The sequence below is a fragment of the Lontra canadensis genome, unplaced genomic scaffold (assembly GCF_010015895.1).
Source record: "Lontra canadensis isolate GAN:19392208 unplaced genomic scaffold, GSC_riverotter_1.0 scaffold89, whole genome shotgun sequence".
NCBI lineage: Eukaryota > Metazoa > Chordata > Mammalia > Carnivora > Mustelidae > Lontra > Lontra canadensis.
The window spans coordinates 5,184,314-5,201,268 of NW_022631083.1; the positions used below are offsets into that span (position 1 = coordinate 5,184,314).

Genomic DNA, 16,955 nt, shown 5'->3' on the forward strand with positions numbered 1-16,955 from the left:
GTTGCTGTAGGAGTGGGTAGTACAAGGAGAGAAGCACCTTGCCTAGCACCCCTCCAAGCATCGTGGGAAGGAGCAAAATTACCTTGGCCTGAGTTAATCTGGCTGTTGACTCCTTTACGCCTTAAAGCACTAATCCCTAATGCAGGGTGATGAGGAAACTCGGTCTTGTTCTGGAAGTATTCACTTCAGGGGCATAAGTGGAGAGGGGAGTTTTAGCAATATAACTACTGAACAATTAAATACTCCATGTTCACCATACTATAAATCTAAGTATGTTGTTTTGCAGAATATAAAACCCATGCATTTGTTTTTGAAGGGAGAACAGGAGTTCATATCTCCTTCCCACTTTTCATGAACTGACTTGGGCTGTGCTGTCCGGAGCCACTCAGGGTCAGGTTACTCTTCTCTGATCACACCCAGGCCTTTTTGAAAGGTTTGGGAGACAGGGGTCTTCTTGGGTTGGGTCTTAACAGAGAACTGGGGGGGCTCATTCCCAGCCATGTCTCAATGAGCTCTGGGCTTCCTGACCTCAACAGGAAAGTCAGGGTGGTTGCTCCAGACTGTTCTGCTGGCTCTTCCAACCAAGACAGAGGTTGCCCCATGTAGCCCCAAGGGAAATGTGAATCCAGTGAAGTTGTAGCCGCCTTGGATGGTGTGTGGGAGTCAGAGGCTGGCGTCTGCCCCAGGCAGCGCTCAGAGGGGCAGGCTTCCAGCCTCAGTGGGACTTCTGAGGACTTTTTTGCCTTCACGCCCCCTCCTCTCTAACAAATAATTTAAAAATATGTATGAGGGGTGCCTGGGTGGCTCAGTGGGTTAAGCCGCTGCCTTCGGCTCGGGTCGTGATCTCGGGGTCCTGGGATCGAGCCCCGCATCGGGCTCTCTGCACAGCGGGGAGCCTGCTTCCCTTCCTCTCTCTGCCTGCCTTTCTGCCTACTTGTGATCTCTGCCTGTCAAATAAATAAATAAAATCTTTTAAAAAAAATATGTATGACAACTATGTGGATATAAAGACAGATAGACTACAAGCTAGATTCTATTCATTTTTTTTCTCTTCTGATTTTAAAATATTTTCTTGGGCCTCTCAAAGTAAGGTGGGCCCCAGGCACCACGCTTGCTGGGCCTAGTGGAGAAGTCAGTGCTGCTGAGATCCTCTGAAAATTTCTCCGAGTCTTAAACCTGGAATAACCCAGCCCTTTGGTCATTCAGAAAATTGGCTGTGATGGCATTATCGGGTCTGCGGCCAAGGAAGACCGGTGTGGAGTCTGCAGTGGGGACGGCAAGACATGCCGAGTGGTGAAGGGTGACTTCAGCCACTCTCGGGGCACAGGTGAGTGTGAAGCCTGAGGACAAGGCGACCCTGGCCTTTCCAAGGGGGGACGATGGGTGAGGGGGAGACCCAAGGGCTTACTGCAAGTGTAAGACAGTATTTTATAGGTTTTATTCCTTTTGCACAAAACCGAGGATCACCTGCCTTCCCTGCACTTCACTGATAAGGGCTAGTTGGTGATAGATAGGCGACCTGGCCTGTTAGTGTGAGGACTGCTGAAAGGCAAAGAGAAAACACGTTAGCCAGAATATCTTGAGGTTCCTAGATGTGAGTAGCTTGCCGGACCAACCAGCCCCCCTGAAGCTTCATGTCAGCCCATCTTCTGATGGGATGCCATGCCATGTTGTTTTCACCTACAGATAGGAGAGGTTTACTCAGAGTTTTGTTCAGTTAAAGTAGGATAGCGTTTACACACATCCCTAAATGGCTCATAAAGCCTTTTCTCCCTGGAAGCCTGAGTTGCCACTGCTGACTGTGAATGCAAAGTAGGGGAGTTTCCTGTTTCCCAAATGTAGGACCCCCCGCAAAGCTGTGCTTAGAGAAGACCATCAAAGTTCAGCTGATGGGTCATTCTGCTTGAACCACCTGCACAGGTATAGGCTGCTTTGCCCAGAGATGGGAGATGGTTTCTGATCACCTGTCCCGGAGAACATCAGCTTATGGTGCCCAGGGAGGTATCTGGGTTGATACGTACATAATGAGAGGAGCAGGAGGCGGGCAGGTCATCTGGGGGGAAAACTCTTCTGGAAGCCTTAGAGAGTGTCTACTCACCCATCACCAAGAGCAACATCAGCAACATAGCTTGTTGGGTGGAGCTGAGCTGAAAAGCCTCTATTTCAATTTGAATGATGGCTTTGGATAGAAGATTTTCAGTTCAGTGTTACCTCCACAGGAAAACAAAATCACAGGCAGGCCTCTCTGTCCCACGGAACACAGGCCCCTGGGACTGAGGTGGAGAGGAGAAGTCCGTGTATGCTCCCCAGTCTCTACATGGATGGGAGACCTGGTCTAGAGGAAACATTTCTTCTTGATAACTTGCAGAAACAGTAACCTATTACACAGGCATGTTGCAGGATCTTGCAAAAGCAAAACCAGAGGCCAATGCAAGCACAAAATTTTCATTTTAAGATTACGCTTAAAAAAATGACATTTCAGGGGGGTGGGAGGTTGGGGGAACCAGGTGGTGGGTATTAGAGAGGGCACGGATTGCATGGAGCACTGGGTGTGGTGCAAAAACGATGAATATTGTTATTCTGAAAAAAAAAATGACATTTCAGGCCAGGTTTCTGGATTTTAAAGACAGGTGCCCAGCCTGTGCAATAGGAAACGCGTGAGAATCTGTGCCTTTCACATTGATCCTGAGATAAACTGAGGAAGGAAACGCTAGAACAAGTCGGTTTGGAGGGGTGGTGGGGAAGTAACGTCCAAAGCTGCATCATTCAGGACAGTAGCCACAGGCCACTTTAGTCTATTCAAATTTTAATTATAATTAAAATTTAAATTTGAGATTCAGCCCTCAGCCCCACTAGCCACATTTCAGGTGCTCCGCGGTCACGTGTGGCTTGGGGCTCCTGTGCCAGACAGCCCAGAGAGAGAATGTTTCCATCACTGCGGAAAGTTCTGGAACAACACTGCGCTGGAGCTTTGGTGATTTCTATATATTTTGACATGTCTGTGGCCACTTCCTCTATTTGGATCCCAGCTCCAGGTTGCCATGAGACTTTGACCTTGCCTAATGTGCCAGCAAGGGGATCGAGGAACAAAAACCTCTGCAGTTGGCAAGTTTGACTACTGATTAAAAAAAAAAAAAAGGCATTAGAACCCTTTAAGTCAGATGTGTTGAGCTCCGATGAACTGAACTGACCACAGTTGCTCCCTTCTGTGGAAGGTGGGTTGAACACAGATACACCCACTCTTGCCCCCTGGGCAATTCACTAGAACAGCAAGGCCCTTTCTGCCACAGGCCTTAGCAGCTCACTTCCAAAAGAGTCCTGATGGAGCAGAAAATGTTCTCTCTTTCCTACCCCTCCCCCCAGTCTAATCCCCTTGTTGACCTTTGATCTCGACAGGAGTAAATCCATTCTCCCAGTCACGGTAAATTTTTTTTTTCTTTTCTCTCCCCTTTCTCCATCCTACCTGGTGCCTGGGTCCCATCTGTGCAAGGGAGGAAGGTGAGCAGGAATGTGGAGCCTTCCTCCTAAGGTGGTCAGGATTCTGGGGCTCAGGCAGTGAGTCCCTCCTGGAGGGACAGATTACCATTGGAAGCCTCCCGAGGGGTAGCTGTCCCCACCCTGGCTCGTGGTGTTCTGCTTCCTTCCAGTTTCTGGGGCACAGAAGTCTTAGGGATGTGGTTTTGGAGTATAGGTGAGGTTCAGTGGGGTGAGGTCCAGAGCTGACGACCAAGAAAGAATTCTTGAGACCTTTTTGGTGCAAAATGGTGGTTTTATTAAAGCACGTGGACAGGACCCATGAGCAGAAAAAGCCGCCACACTGGGGTCTTGAGTGATTAGATACTCAGGAGTTGGGGGATTAAGGAAAAGGAAGATTTCAAAAGGACTTTCATATGCTAAAGAGGGCCAACCTATAAGATACCAGAGGTCTTGCCATTGTCAAGTTCGGGTTGTCTTCCCTTCTAGCAAGGTATTAACATTTAGTTGGGAGATTCCTGGAAGAATGTCCCATAGGTCCCACCCAGGAGTGTGCAGTTGAGGGGAAGTTGCAGGTGTCAGCTTATGTTTGGTCCTCAGCTAGCCTTCTACTCCCTCATCATTAACAAACCTTCCAAGAAAGATAAGCACTGTTCAGCTTCTCCCACCTGGAAATTTCTGTCCTTCCGAGCAGTTGGCCAAATGTTACATCTTGGTTCTAAAGTCTGAAGCCAGTTACTTCCAAATCCTCACCATCAGATTCTGTGAGCAGAAGCTCCTATCAGTGTGGATTCTTCTTCCCGAGGCTGTGTGTGAAATGCTCACTCACACATGAATGAGTCACGTTTAATAGCGTTTCATCAAACGCAAAGCTGACATTCTGGAATGTACTTTTGCGAAGATACTGACAGTCACCCAGTAACCATTAATGCGACACTACTAGATTTTAAGCATGAGGTGTACAGAAATAAAAGTTAACAGCCACCCAGTCAGTCACCACGGAGGGAGGGTACCCCCAGGCAAGCAGCTTGAGTCCATGTGTGAGGCGAGGCCGCTCAGTGGGGGGTGCTGTGGGGCCCCAAATTCTGGTGGGGCCGCTAGCCCAGGCCTGCTGAAAGATGAGGGTGGTCCCTGAGCCTTAAAGGACAGGTAAAAATGAACTAATAGTGCCACTGGAGGAAGGACATTTCAGGCTGAAGTGAAAAAAACAAACAAACTTTGAAATGGTATAAAGCCCCCTAGATCCGGGAACGGGCAGATTCACTAATCCTGTCAGTTTAGATAGGAAGGTGACTTTCATCTCCGGGCATCTAGAAAGACTGGGAGAAGGAGGAATGTCTTATCACCCTTCAGGGTGAATATTGGAAATAAATGCCACACCAGAAAGATAACAAGTAATCAAATGCAGGAGTTTTGCCTAGTTAGATGAAGTCCAGATCCTTGCCTGAACTTTCCTGGATTTGGTCATGAAAGTGCTTGAACTGAGACTCCAGAGTGGACCCAAACAGGCCCCAGTGTCCACAGACCCCAGGAGGTCCCCCCCTTGTGTCCTTTAGAGGTCATCAGCAGTGAGTGGGGTTATGGCATTCTGAGTGTAGGCTCTTTATTACTCCCTGGCCTATTGACTCCGGACTTTGGAATAAGCGAAGTCCTCAGCAACTCAACTATGGGAAGAATCTTCTCGAATGGCTATTGTATTACGTCTTTCATGGATGGGCTTGAACATGCTCAAGGCTTTGGTTGAGTTGAAGCAGCTGAGTTTTTTAATTTAGTAGCTTAAACGTTCTTGGTATGATGCCTCCACTTCATTCAAGTGTGTCTGTAACTATTTTATCTTTATTTTGTGCTCTTCCTCAGTGCTGCAAGGGTGACTAGTAGTCCCTGCAGTCACCACAGAGAACCATCTATGGTGCCCCATGGGTTCTAAATTGCTTTGCACTTATCCTCAAAGAGAACCTTCTCGAACAATGAATTCTTAAAAGGGAAGGTGACATGATCTATCCCTTTTGAGCATGGATAGATCTGCAAGTCACGTATTTATTTAGTAATTATCTTTAGAAACTCTGACACATGCCACGTTCTCTTCTCTGAGTGTGGGGTATGGAAGAGCCATGGGGAAATTTACGTGATGACAGATAATGATGCTTCTCACCACTGTGATTAAGAACTACAGAATCAGTTCCTGAAATGTACCTAGAAACCAATGATCATGTATTTCTTTTCCTCAGTCAAGAATAATCTTTGTACGAAGGTGTCCACATGTGTGATGGCAAAGGCTGTTCCCAAGTGTTTCTCATGTAAGATGTTTATGTGTCATGCGCCGCACTTGAGGTGATACGTCTGGTGTGGGATTCTTTCCTTGCTTCCGTGCCTGAATGTTTTCTGAGCCAAGTCAATGGGAATGAGTCATGCATGAAGCCATGGATAAACTCAAAGGCCTTTTGTCATTTCTGTATAATTGATGTTTAAGACTTACTGCCAAAAAGAAAAACTATAGAATAAAACTGATTTTTAAAGCTATGAAAGGTAAAGAGTTATGAGATCAGAGACCAGACAGAAAGTTGTGTCAATATGCCAGGGGATACATCTTCATTCTCCTCAGCCACACCTAGCTCTTGAGCAGAAAAATGCTATGACTTGCTGGAGAATTTGCCACAGATGGTCCGATCTTCCATAGAGAAGGGTCCGTATCACAGACTTGGACTTCCCAAAGGGCAGGGGATCACATCCTCCTGGTCTTCATAGTAGAGATAAGGTCACAGGCCCACCTGCACCGATCTCACGTTCTGGGAACTGAACAAGGGTGTGAGTCTGGCCCCACAGGTTTCCCAAACAATGAGGTCTTTCCAGTGAGACCTAGAACAATCCCTAGGGGTAGACATAAACATAATAGTATGTTTATACTCATAAACAACTTTCTGTAAAAAAAAAGGGGGGGGGGGCAGGGGACTATAAACTTATACAAAAACCTCTCCAAGCATTTTATAAGACAAGTTACCCCCCCAGAAAACAAACAAAAAACACTTTTTGGGCTTTTTTTGTTTTGTTTTGTTTTGTTTTGTTTACATGTTCAGTACAACGTTATGAAAGGGTCCCAGGCTACACAGCCAGAGTTTCACCTGCATTCCATCACAGTACCTTACTAGCACAATGGTTTTCTTCCTAGAAACACAAGGGGAAAGTGTGACCACATCATCTAAAAGCAGGTCCACTTGGGGGATTCAGACAAAAAGTATTTTATAGAGGAATGGGTTCATAGCCTGGTGATAGTAACTATTTAGAAGATTTGAGATAGGTTTCAAGTCAACATTGCATGGACGTTCCTTCTGACTACTTGTCCTGACAGCAAAAACGGTATGTTCTCCTAGAAGGATGGCAAAGGCATTGAATGTTAACTATGGCTTCTTCATGAAACCAAATCATGTCCCTCTAACTGGATGGCTCCTGCTTGATGGCAGAGACTAGAATGGAAAATTATTCCAAAGATAAAGTCTTGCCTGCCCTACCTAAATTGTGACTTTATCTTGTGAATTCTTAGTGTCCATCCCCTCTTTCATTATTTTCCATGCCCAGTCAACATGTGGTACCTGGCATCCGCCTGAGGGGCCATCTGGTATGAGGGATGACCGGGTGCTTTGGGACTTGGTGATGGGCCTCCTGCCATTGCTGGCCACTTTCTATACCAGCCTCAGCATGGGCTTTGAGCTGTGGGTCCAAAGAGGGGAAAAAGGACAGTGAAGTAGAGGTGATTTCCTTGGTTTGTGGACTGAACACCTGCCTTTTCTTTCAGGATTTTTCTTTCATTAGTTCTCTGCAAATCTTAGAGAGGTTACAAGAACCCACTCATGGCAGTGGCTCCCCTGCCCTATTACTCGGTGGTCACCTGAGGATGAGCCTCACGTGATTTTACGTCTGCCCCGAGCTTTTTATTACTCATCTGCTCTGCCCCCAGCATAGGTGAAAGAGGAGAAAAGACAGGTACCTTTTCAGAGTTACTACTTGTGCCAACGTTAAGTTTAAACATAGGTGTGGTGACCGTGCATTGGTTGCAAATGGCCTACCTTGCTGTGGAATGTGGAAAATGAGTGACTCTGGATCTTGGTGGATGCATCCAATTTTAGCAGCTTGGTAATGCTGACATTAAGGCTTACTAGTCACAAAATAGGAAGATTCCCCATAACAGCAGCTTTTTTTCTGAAAACAATTCAGCTCCCCAAGCAGATCCTGTTCCCAGGTCCGTTTTGTGGTTGAAATGGAGACTCTCCCCGCTCTCCCCCGCCCCGCAAAAAGGTTTCCATCATGTTGACCCTGAATAATTTTGTCTCGTTTTTGGCACTTCACTGTCTTGTATGCTGAGGATCCAGTAATTCTTCAAACGCCCCCAGAAGGAATGAACTTCTCTAAGAGAAATTTGTGGTTCAAAGTCCATTGCTATAATCCTAAAAGATGTGTTCTGTTGTTGTTATTTTATTCTGTTCTGTTTGTTTTGCTTGGTGTTTAGTGGCCAGATGTTTTAAGTAGAAAAACATTTGTGAGAGCAGAAACTGTTTTTAATCAGAACTCCTTGCCTCCCTCTGTGAGGACAGAGTAGTGCCGGGACCACTGGCAGGCCTGTTGAGTTGAGCCAGTGTTGCCATTCCCCATGGCATTGGGAAGTGTCTGGAAGGAATCACACTGGAGGAGCACACCCCAGCTGGTTAAAATCATCCTGTCTGGGAATCAGGATCAGGGCATACGAAGTGAGACAACTGTCTTCAGCCCTCAGACCGAACTGTGTTTACATCTGAGTCTCCCTAAGCATCAAGTAGAACAGGAATTTGTAAAACTTCCAGAGCTGGATCTATAACAATGCCCAGGCATTTGCTGTCAAGACTGACAGACGCTGCTGAACTTTCTAAGATGGCAGCTTGAACAAGTGCTTCCTCTATTCCAACGCTCACCTTAAAATGAATGAAAAGGAAATCATTAAGGGGTGCCTGGGTGGCTCAGTACGTTGAGTGTCTGACTCTTGATCTTGGCTCAGATCTTCAGTTGTGAGGTCGACCCCCACACTGGGCTCCACACTGGGCAGGGAACCTACTTAGAAAAAAAAAAAAAAAAAAAAAGGTAAGAAAAGGAACTTATTAAGAGGTTTAATGGGAACAAGGACATCTCATATGTACATGATTCTGAATAAATAGACTTGAATTTGCTGCAACAAATGACACAATAACCCCCCCCCCCCCCCAAACCCCAGTGGCTTAACACAAAAGTTTATTTCTTGCCCATGTTGCATGTCCAGTGTGGGTGGTAAGAGGGTCTGCATGTTTGAGCCACTCATGGACCTGGGCTGACAGATTTTATTGTTCAGATGCTGCCATATCACCTTGGCAAAAAAAAGGAACACAGCAAATCAGGTCCTGATGCTGTTAAAGCTCCTATGTACACATCACTTTCACACTTATTTTAAGGATCAGAGTAGGTCACGTGGTCACACAGTTTAAGAGGGCAGGGAACTGCATCCTTATCACTTCTGGAGAGAGACCTAGAGATAGTTGGTGGCCAGCAGCACACCATGGCACATGGAGCAAACATTTCACTATTTTGGTTGTCAAGCACCCAACAACGGCTCCCTGCCCCCCTGCTGAAAGCCAGTCCTGATGGTCAGCAAACCCCACCCAGGTTGACAGAGACAGCCCATCTGTGGCTTCCTTCCTGAAAGAGTCTGCAACATAAATGGGAGAGACCAAGGATACCTGAAAAGATGACCCACGGGAAAAACAAGATCACTCAAGTAATAAAAGTTGCAAAATCTCTACCAGCTATCCATAAAAAGATTTGAGATGCAATGGTATCCATAAAACTAGTACAGAATGAGAAGAAACCATCAGAAAACAAAAAGATCTCAGAAGTATGACTTTCAAATTAAAAACATATGATAAACGGCACCAAAAATAAGAGACAGAAAAAAATGTTTGTGTTAAGTCTAGTAAGTAGAGAGTTTGAGTTTAAAACACATTAAATATATTAATATGTACTAAGATATCCTTTTAAAATTCCTGCTGATAAATAAAAAGCGAGTAGAAAAATGGGCAGTGCTTCTCTGCAAGGCAGTTAACTTAAAAGGAACTGCAAATGGTCAATCAATGTGCAATAAGAGGCCAAACCAAACTGATTGTGAGAGAAATGCAAATTAAATCTCTATTTTTTTCATCTACTGGATTAGCGAATGCTAAGATCAGCAATTTCAAGTATTTAGAAGTCTATGAATGAACAGACAACCTCATATAGTGTTGATTGACTTCTATACTAGTCAAACTATTATGGAGGGCAGTTGAGCTATCCATGTAACATTTTAGCTCATGCGTATTTGACCCAGCAATTCTCACAGTTGATCAGGTAGAACATGGTATATATGCACAATGAGAGATGTGCAAAGCTATTCATTGCAGGTATCATTTTTTTAAAAGCATCTTCATTGAAATAAAATCCACATACCGTAAAATTCAGCTCTTTAAAATATGCAGTTCAGTGGGCATTTAGTTTGTGTACATAGTTATGCAACCCTCACCGCTATCATCCTAAGAAGAAATCCCACACTCATTAGCAGTCATTCCCCATCCTCTTCCTACCTGGCCCTCAGCAACCATTCTGTAGGTCTTTCTCTCTGTTCTGAACATTTCATATAAATTGCACATGCAATATGTGGTCCTTTGTGACTGGCTTCTTTAACTTATCATAATATTTTCAGGCTTCCTCCCTATTGTGGCATGTGTCGGTCACCTCGTTCTTTTTATTGCTGAATAATATTCCATTGTGTGGTTACACCACATTTTAAAAAATACTTTCATCAGTTGATGGGTATTTGAGATGTTTCCCCCTCCTGCTTTTTCTTTTTTTAGCTATTATGAATAAGGGTAATGTGAACATTTGTATGTAAGTTTTTGCATGGACATGTCTTTCCATTCTTTTTGGCTATGTACCTAGCAATGGCACTGGTCAGTCATACAGTCATTCTGCTTAATTTTGTGGAGAACTGCCAAACTCTTCTCCAAAGTACCTGATCATAATGAATGAGAGTTCCATTTGCTCCACAATCTCTGTAGGACATCTTGTCTTTTGTTTTGGTTATAGACATCCTAGTGGGTATAAAGTCGTATCTGCTGGTGGTTTTGATTTGCATTTCCCTAATGACTAATGATTTTGAGCATCTTTCCATGTGCTTCCTGGCCATTTATATATCTTCTTTGGAGAAATGCCTATTAAAATCCTTTAGCTATTTTTATATTGGATTATTTGTCACTTTATTATTGAATTATTAGGTTTCTTTATATATCCTAGATAGTTTCTTTATCAAAATGGTTTGCAAATATTTTCTTCCAGTGTCTGAGTTTGCTTTTCACCTTCTTGGTGGTGTCCTTGGAGGCACAAAGTTTTACATTTCGATATAGTCTACTTTTTTTCCCTTTTGTTGCTTGTACTTTTGCTGTCATATCTAAAAAGTCATTGCTTAATCCAAAGTCATAAAAATCTTACTCCTATGTTTTCTTCAAGAGTTTCATAGTTATAGCTTAGATTTAGGCCTATGATCCATCTTAGGATAGGTTTTTGTATGGCTTCAGATAGGAGTCCACCTTCATTTCTTTGTATGTGGATATCGAATTATCCCAACACTGTTGAAAAGACCATTGTTTCTCCACTTAATATTCTTAGCACCTTTGCTTTTAAAAAGTCAATAAAGGATTTATTTATAGATTCTCAATTATATTCCATTAATAAAGACATCTCTCTTGGGGTTGGTGAGTGGCTCAGTTGGTTGAGCATCCAACTCTTGATTTCAGCTTAGGTCATGATCTCAAGGTTATGAGGTGGAGTCTTGCATCAGGCTCCACACTTAGCATGGAGTCTGCTTGTCCCTCTCTTCTGCTTCTTCTCTCTTTCTCTCAAATAAATACATAAATGAAATCTTTTTTTAAAAATGTGTCTTTAGGCCAGTGCCACATTGTCCTAATTATTATATCTGGCTAGAAAACTTTAAAATGAGTGTCAGTTCTCCAGTTTTATTCCTTTTAAATATTATTTTGTCTGTTCTGGGTCCCTTGCATTTCCATATGAATTTCAGGATCAACTTGTCATTTTTAGCAAAAAACAAAAAGCTGAAATTTTTATATAGACCATGTTGAATATGTAAATCAGTTTCTAAATTATTCCCACTTTAGCATTAAATCTTGTAATCAATGAACATAGAGTGTCTTTCCGTTTATTTAGCTCTTCTTTAATATCTTTCAGTAACATTTTATAGTTTTTGGTGTAGAAATCTTGCACATCTTCTGTGAAGGTTATCCCTAAGTATTCTTTGCCATTCTTTGAAAGGACTTCCAATGCATTGCTAAATAGAAGTACCAAGAGTGGACATCCGTGTCTTCTTCCTGATTTTAGGGGGAAAGCATTAAAGTATTTCACCATTAAGTCTGATGTTAGCTGTGGGTTTTTTGTAAGTGCTGTTTATCAGGTGGAGGAAGTTCCCTTGTATTCTTTGTTGAGTGTTTTTATCATGAAAGGGTGTAAAATTTTGTCAAATACTCTCCCTGAACCTATTAAAATGATCTTGGGGTTTTTGTTTTTTTATATAGATTACATTGATTTGTTTTTACATGTCAAACTAACCTTGAATTCCTGGGATAAATCTTATTTGATCATGGTATATAATCTTTTTTATATGTCGCTGGGTTAGGTTGCTACTATTTTGTTAGTTTTGTGTGCATATTCATACATAAGATAGCATTGTTTCTAACAGTAAAAGATTTGAAACAACTTAAGTGTACCTCAGCAAGTGAGTAATTATGTAAGCTACAATTTAAATGAAAAATTAAATAGACCTACACACACTCACATGGATAGATCTCCCAAGATATGTTACAAAAAGTATAATATAGTACACTGTGACTAAATATAATATTTCCCCTAATGCATATATAAAACATGGACAAATATAAATATTCTTAGTTTAGTTTTCATGGATATGTGTATATAAATAAAATATAGGAATGAATATACACCAGACCAATAGTGGCAGTTTTCACAGGGAGTGGAGTGGGATTAAGAGGACTTGAAATTTACCTATATTATAAAATTCTTAGAAGAAAACATACATGTATATTTGTATAATTTAAAATACATAAGATTTTACAAAAATAAAAATAAATTCACGGATACACATAAGCCTGTGTCCTAACAGTTAAAAGTCATGCTAGCTGATGACACTCTCCTGTTCTTCCTTATTGCTCAAACCTACTACAAGCAGCTGGTACAATTAGAATTTGTATCACTAAAAATTAGTAATTTGGAAAGAAAATCAGAACAGGATCCATCACTGCACTAGGAAAGAGATAAAAAGACAATACCAGCAAAACGTTGCCAGGGAGAAGGTGAAAATCGTGACCAAATGTTACTGCCATAAATTCCAAAAACTGGTTAAACAATAGCCTTAATAAAACAAGAACTCATAGCTAAGATAAAAGAACTCAGTGAAGATCTAGTGAAGCAACAGAGAGAGATGAAATGTGATTTGGTAGAGCTATGGAAAGATGTCAAGGATGAACATGAATCCATCACAGAAACCAAGTCCACATGGAAACAAAGGATAGTACCATTCCTGAGAATACAAAAAGGAACATGGAGGACAAGACTGACAAAAATGAGCGGAGCAAAATGGAAACGAACAAAGAATCCACAGGGTAAGAGATCAAACAAACACCATGGCAGAAAATCGGGCATAATTTGGTGTCCCCAAAAAAAAGAAAACCAAACAAATCAGAAAAATAGATATTTAAGTACGGTAATAATATAGTGTCATATCCCAGGAAAAAATTCTACTAAACTCTGATTAGCCTAATAGTTACCAGATTTTAAAGGTAAGACTCTTATAAGCATTCAATCTAGATTTTAGGTAATCTAATAAAAACATCAGATTGGCCTCAGTCTTTTCCTCACTGATATTCAGTGGAGCAACTCATAATAGGGGGCTTAGAGGAAGAAAGTGTGATCTAAGAATTTTATACCCGTCAAACTGACATTCGAGTATAAGAACAACAAATGATAATTTTTACTGTATTGCATTTCAGAAAATGTAATTCCCAAAAGCCCATCTCAAAGAGCACAAACTTGAGGCAAGTAAGAATTCGTTGAAGAAACTGGCAGAGGGACACACAATGAACACTAAATTAAGTTAGGACTGAGACTAAAACAAATGCATGAATTATTTTAGCAAAAGATAAATGTTACAAATAGATACAGTGTAGGATTCATATAATAAAAGTTGAAAGTAAGATGTAAGGAAGTGAAGCACAGTGTAATTATGCTGATTTCCTCATCTTTTACTATCCAGGGATTAAAATACTTCACTTACCAGCTGACAAACCATATAATAGAAACGTAAATACAAAAAGGTTAACAGAAAAATATCAGAATAAAAAAGAAATAACAGTTGGCTAAAATGTATTGGTGAAGGAAAGACAAAGTAAGATACTGACCCACCCGCCATGTTAGCCATGAGCAGTGTGATTACAGTTCAAATGCCCTGAGGTCTTCAGATTGTTTGGAAAAAAAAATTATGATGATTTCAGCAAAGCTTCAGTATCTCTTCATAACAAAAGCTTCAATATCTCTTCATAACAAAATCTCTTAACTAGGATGAAAGGGAACTTCCTTAACCTGATGTTTGATATCAGTCACCTTAACACAACAGACATCATTTTCAGTGGGAAAACTTTGGAGGCATTCTTGGGAACATCATGAATAAGGCAAAGATGCCACAGTCTCTTGTTGCACACAACATGGTTTTGTAAGTTCCCACAACAATGGTGAAGGAGAAGAAATTAAAGCTGTAATGATTAGAACGGAAGAAACAAAACCGTCATAGGAGCACATGTTTCAGTTAGCTTTATAGGAACCCGGCCAAAATAAACACATTATTATAAATAATAAAAGTGTTAGAAAGGTAGCTAAGTATAGGGTATATCTTATGAGAGACACATCCTTTTTACTATAATCTTTTGTAACTTGAATTTTGTACCTTGGGCACATACTGCCTAGCAAAACTCTATTTTAAAGTTGTCCCCGATCTTTTAAAACTCTATACAATATCCTATTCATGTAAAATGATGTATGTATTTTTATATGCATTATTAGATGCCGAAAAGGCTAGTCACCAAAATTTTACTTTTTTAGGGGGTGATTTCTGTAGTGCAGTGCGTTCATTCTGGGTTTTTTTTTTCCTTCTGTGGTTTGAATTATCATGAACTATTTTTATAGTAAAAATAAGGCTAGTTTTACTGTGAGAAAATGAGGAAATAAACCAAACTCTCAAAAATAGGTATTTCCGTAATCTCTACGTAGTTGGGCTTGAAATCTTTCCTTTTTAATGCTCCCCTGCGGACTCTGATGATCACATTTAGGAACCACGGGAAGGTTTCATAATCTAATTTGGGACCCTCATCTAAATTGCTGAAGCAAACACACATAATCCTTGTCTAAAACCCAAATGAAAATCAAAACAAAATGATCACCAGCCTGTGTTTCAAAATCACACCATAGGGCTGGGCTCATTTAGTGACCGGTTAACCAGGCAGCAGCCAGGGCCTGACCTCCTGCCCGGCAGCCTCGGCCCTACCCTCCTTGAATCTTCATTATCCCCCACTGTCTGGGCACATACGGGGTCAGAGGATGGGCAGAGGAAGGCCCCCCCGTTATAGTTGGAAATACTCAAGGAGACAGACAAAAGACTGCACTGGGAGAGTTACAGAGATGCCCAGAGGTCAGCAGAAGCAGGAAATGGCCAACAGTGTGTTAAGGAGTGGTATTGCCACTGGGCAAGGAGCTTAGCTTCTGCTATCATTCCAGGGATTGAGGGACAGCTCAGAGTACAGTAAAGCCCAAAGGAACCTCCAGCAGATGGAGTGGCCAGGGGCAGGCTGCCTCTGTGCTCCAGGGAGGGGCTGTTCCTGCAGGATTCCAAGCTGTCTCAGTCTGCTAGGGCCCCCGTCACTAAGTACCATGGTCCCCAAGTACCACAAACTGACTGGCATGAACAACAGACTGTTGCTGTCCCATGGCTCTGGGAGCTACGAGGCCAAGATCAAGGTGTGGGCAGGGTTGCTTCCTTTGGAATGCTGGAAGGAAGAATCTGCTTCATGCATCTCCCCTAGCCTCCAGTGGCTTGCTGGGTGTCTTGGGTGTTGCTTTGCTTGTAGAAGCATCTTGAGCAGGGAGCCCAATGCGGGGCTTGATCCCAGGACCCTGGGATTGTGACCTGAGCTGAAGCAGAGGCTTAACAACAAGCCACTCAGGCGCCCCCTAGAAGCATCGCCCCGATCTCTGCTTCCTGCTTCCATGGAGTTCTGTGTACCTGTCTGCATCCGAACTCCCCCTTTGTAGATGATGCAGTGCCCATTCTATTCCAGCGGGATCTCATTTTAAGGAATCACATCTGCAAAGACCCATTTTCCAAATCAGGTCACACGGTGAGGTAGTGGGGATTAGGACTTCAACATAAGAATGGGGGTGGGTGGGGGGAGACGCAGTTCGCAGTTCAACTCTCCGTACACACAAATGGTTCTTTCTGGAATTTGGGCAGCCCAGAGGTTCTGGCCATAGAAGAATGCTCCGTGTTAGCTGACTTGATTTTTTAGAGCCAGACCAGCAGCAGGCTCTGAAATCATGGGGGGGCGGGGGAGGGTTAGGTGGATTTTGTGGGGGAGGGTTCTACGTGCGCCTCTGATGGGGGTTGGAGGCGTACTTCACCTTCCTGTTATCTGCCACCACAGGTTATATTGAAGCTACCATCATTCCAGTGGGAGCCCGGAGGATTCGCGTGGTGGAGGATAAACCCGCCCACAGTTTTCTGGGTAAAACAAAAAGAATCTAACTCATGATTTATGTTCTGAGATTTGGATCATCGTGCTGATTATGTGGTCCACCATCATTGTCCCAGGCTGTGGGTGTTACATTCATATCCGAGGTCTAACGATAGAAGTAATCACAGTGGACCACGTGATGCCATCCTAGTTGGCTGAAGTGCAGCCACCCCCAAGTGGATGGGGCAGGGGAGAGGGGATCAGTAGGAAGGAAACGAGGAATTGGGATCACAAAAGTCCCCCAAAGTCACCCCAGGAGAACCCAGAGCAGCCTTTGCCTACATAGCATGGGCACATTGCCTAGCTATTGATAGCTCTGGGGATGGTTTCGTAGCTGGGAAAAAAGAGTAATAGCCCTAGAGCTAATGGAACCACAAAAGAACACTGGTTTTCACTAAGTTCTGTGTACCCCAAATTCCTTCTGGCCAACTCTATTGACTTCGGGCACAAATGCCTATGTCTTTCTGTCAAAGGATGGGGTTCCATTCCAGGTTGGTCTTCACTGCCTTCAGCAGAACCATACTTCAGGCCCTAAGAATTGTTCAGTTGAACCCCTTCTCAGGCATTGAAATCTCTCTTGGTGTATCC

At 42.8% G+C, this 16,955-nt stretch overlaps 1 protein-coding gene across 2 annotated transcripts in view; it reads left to right on the forward strand.

Annotated features, from left to right (window-relative positions):
- The window catches only part of ADAMTS17 (ADAM metallopeptidase with thrombospondin type 1 motif 17), a 323,327-nt gene that overhangs the window by 227,735 nt on the left and 78,637 nt on the right, over window positions 1–16,955 (forward strand). For both annotated transcript variants that reach the window (XM_032836008.1, XM_032836009.1), the window contains exons 15-16: window positions 1,207–1,327; window positions 16,278–16,358. In XM_032836008.1, the coding sequence (XP_032691899.1) occupies window positions 1,207–1,327; window positions 16,278–16,358 (202 nt within the window). The remainder of the gene's footprint in view (window positions 1–1,206; window positions 1,328–16,277; window positions 16,359–16,955) is intronic.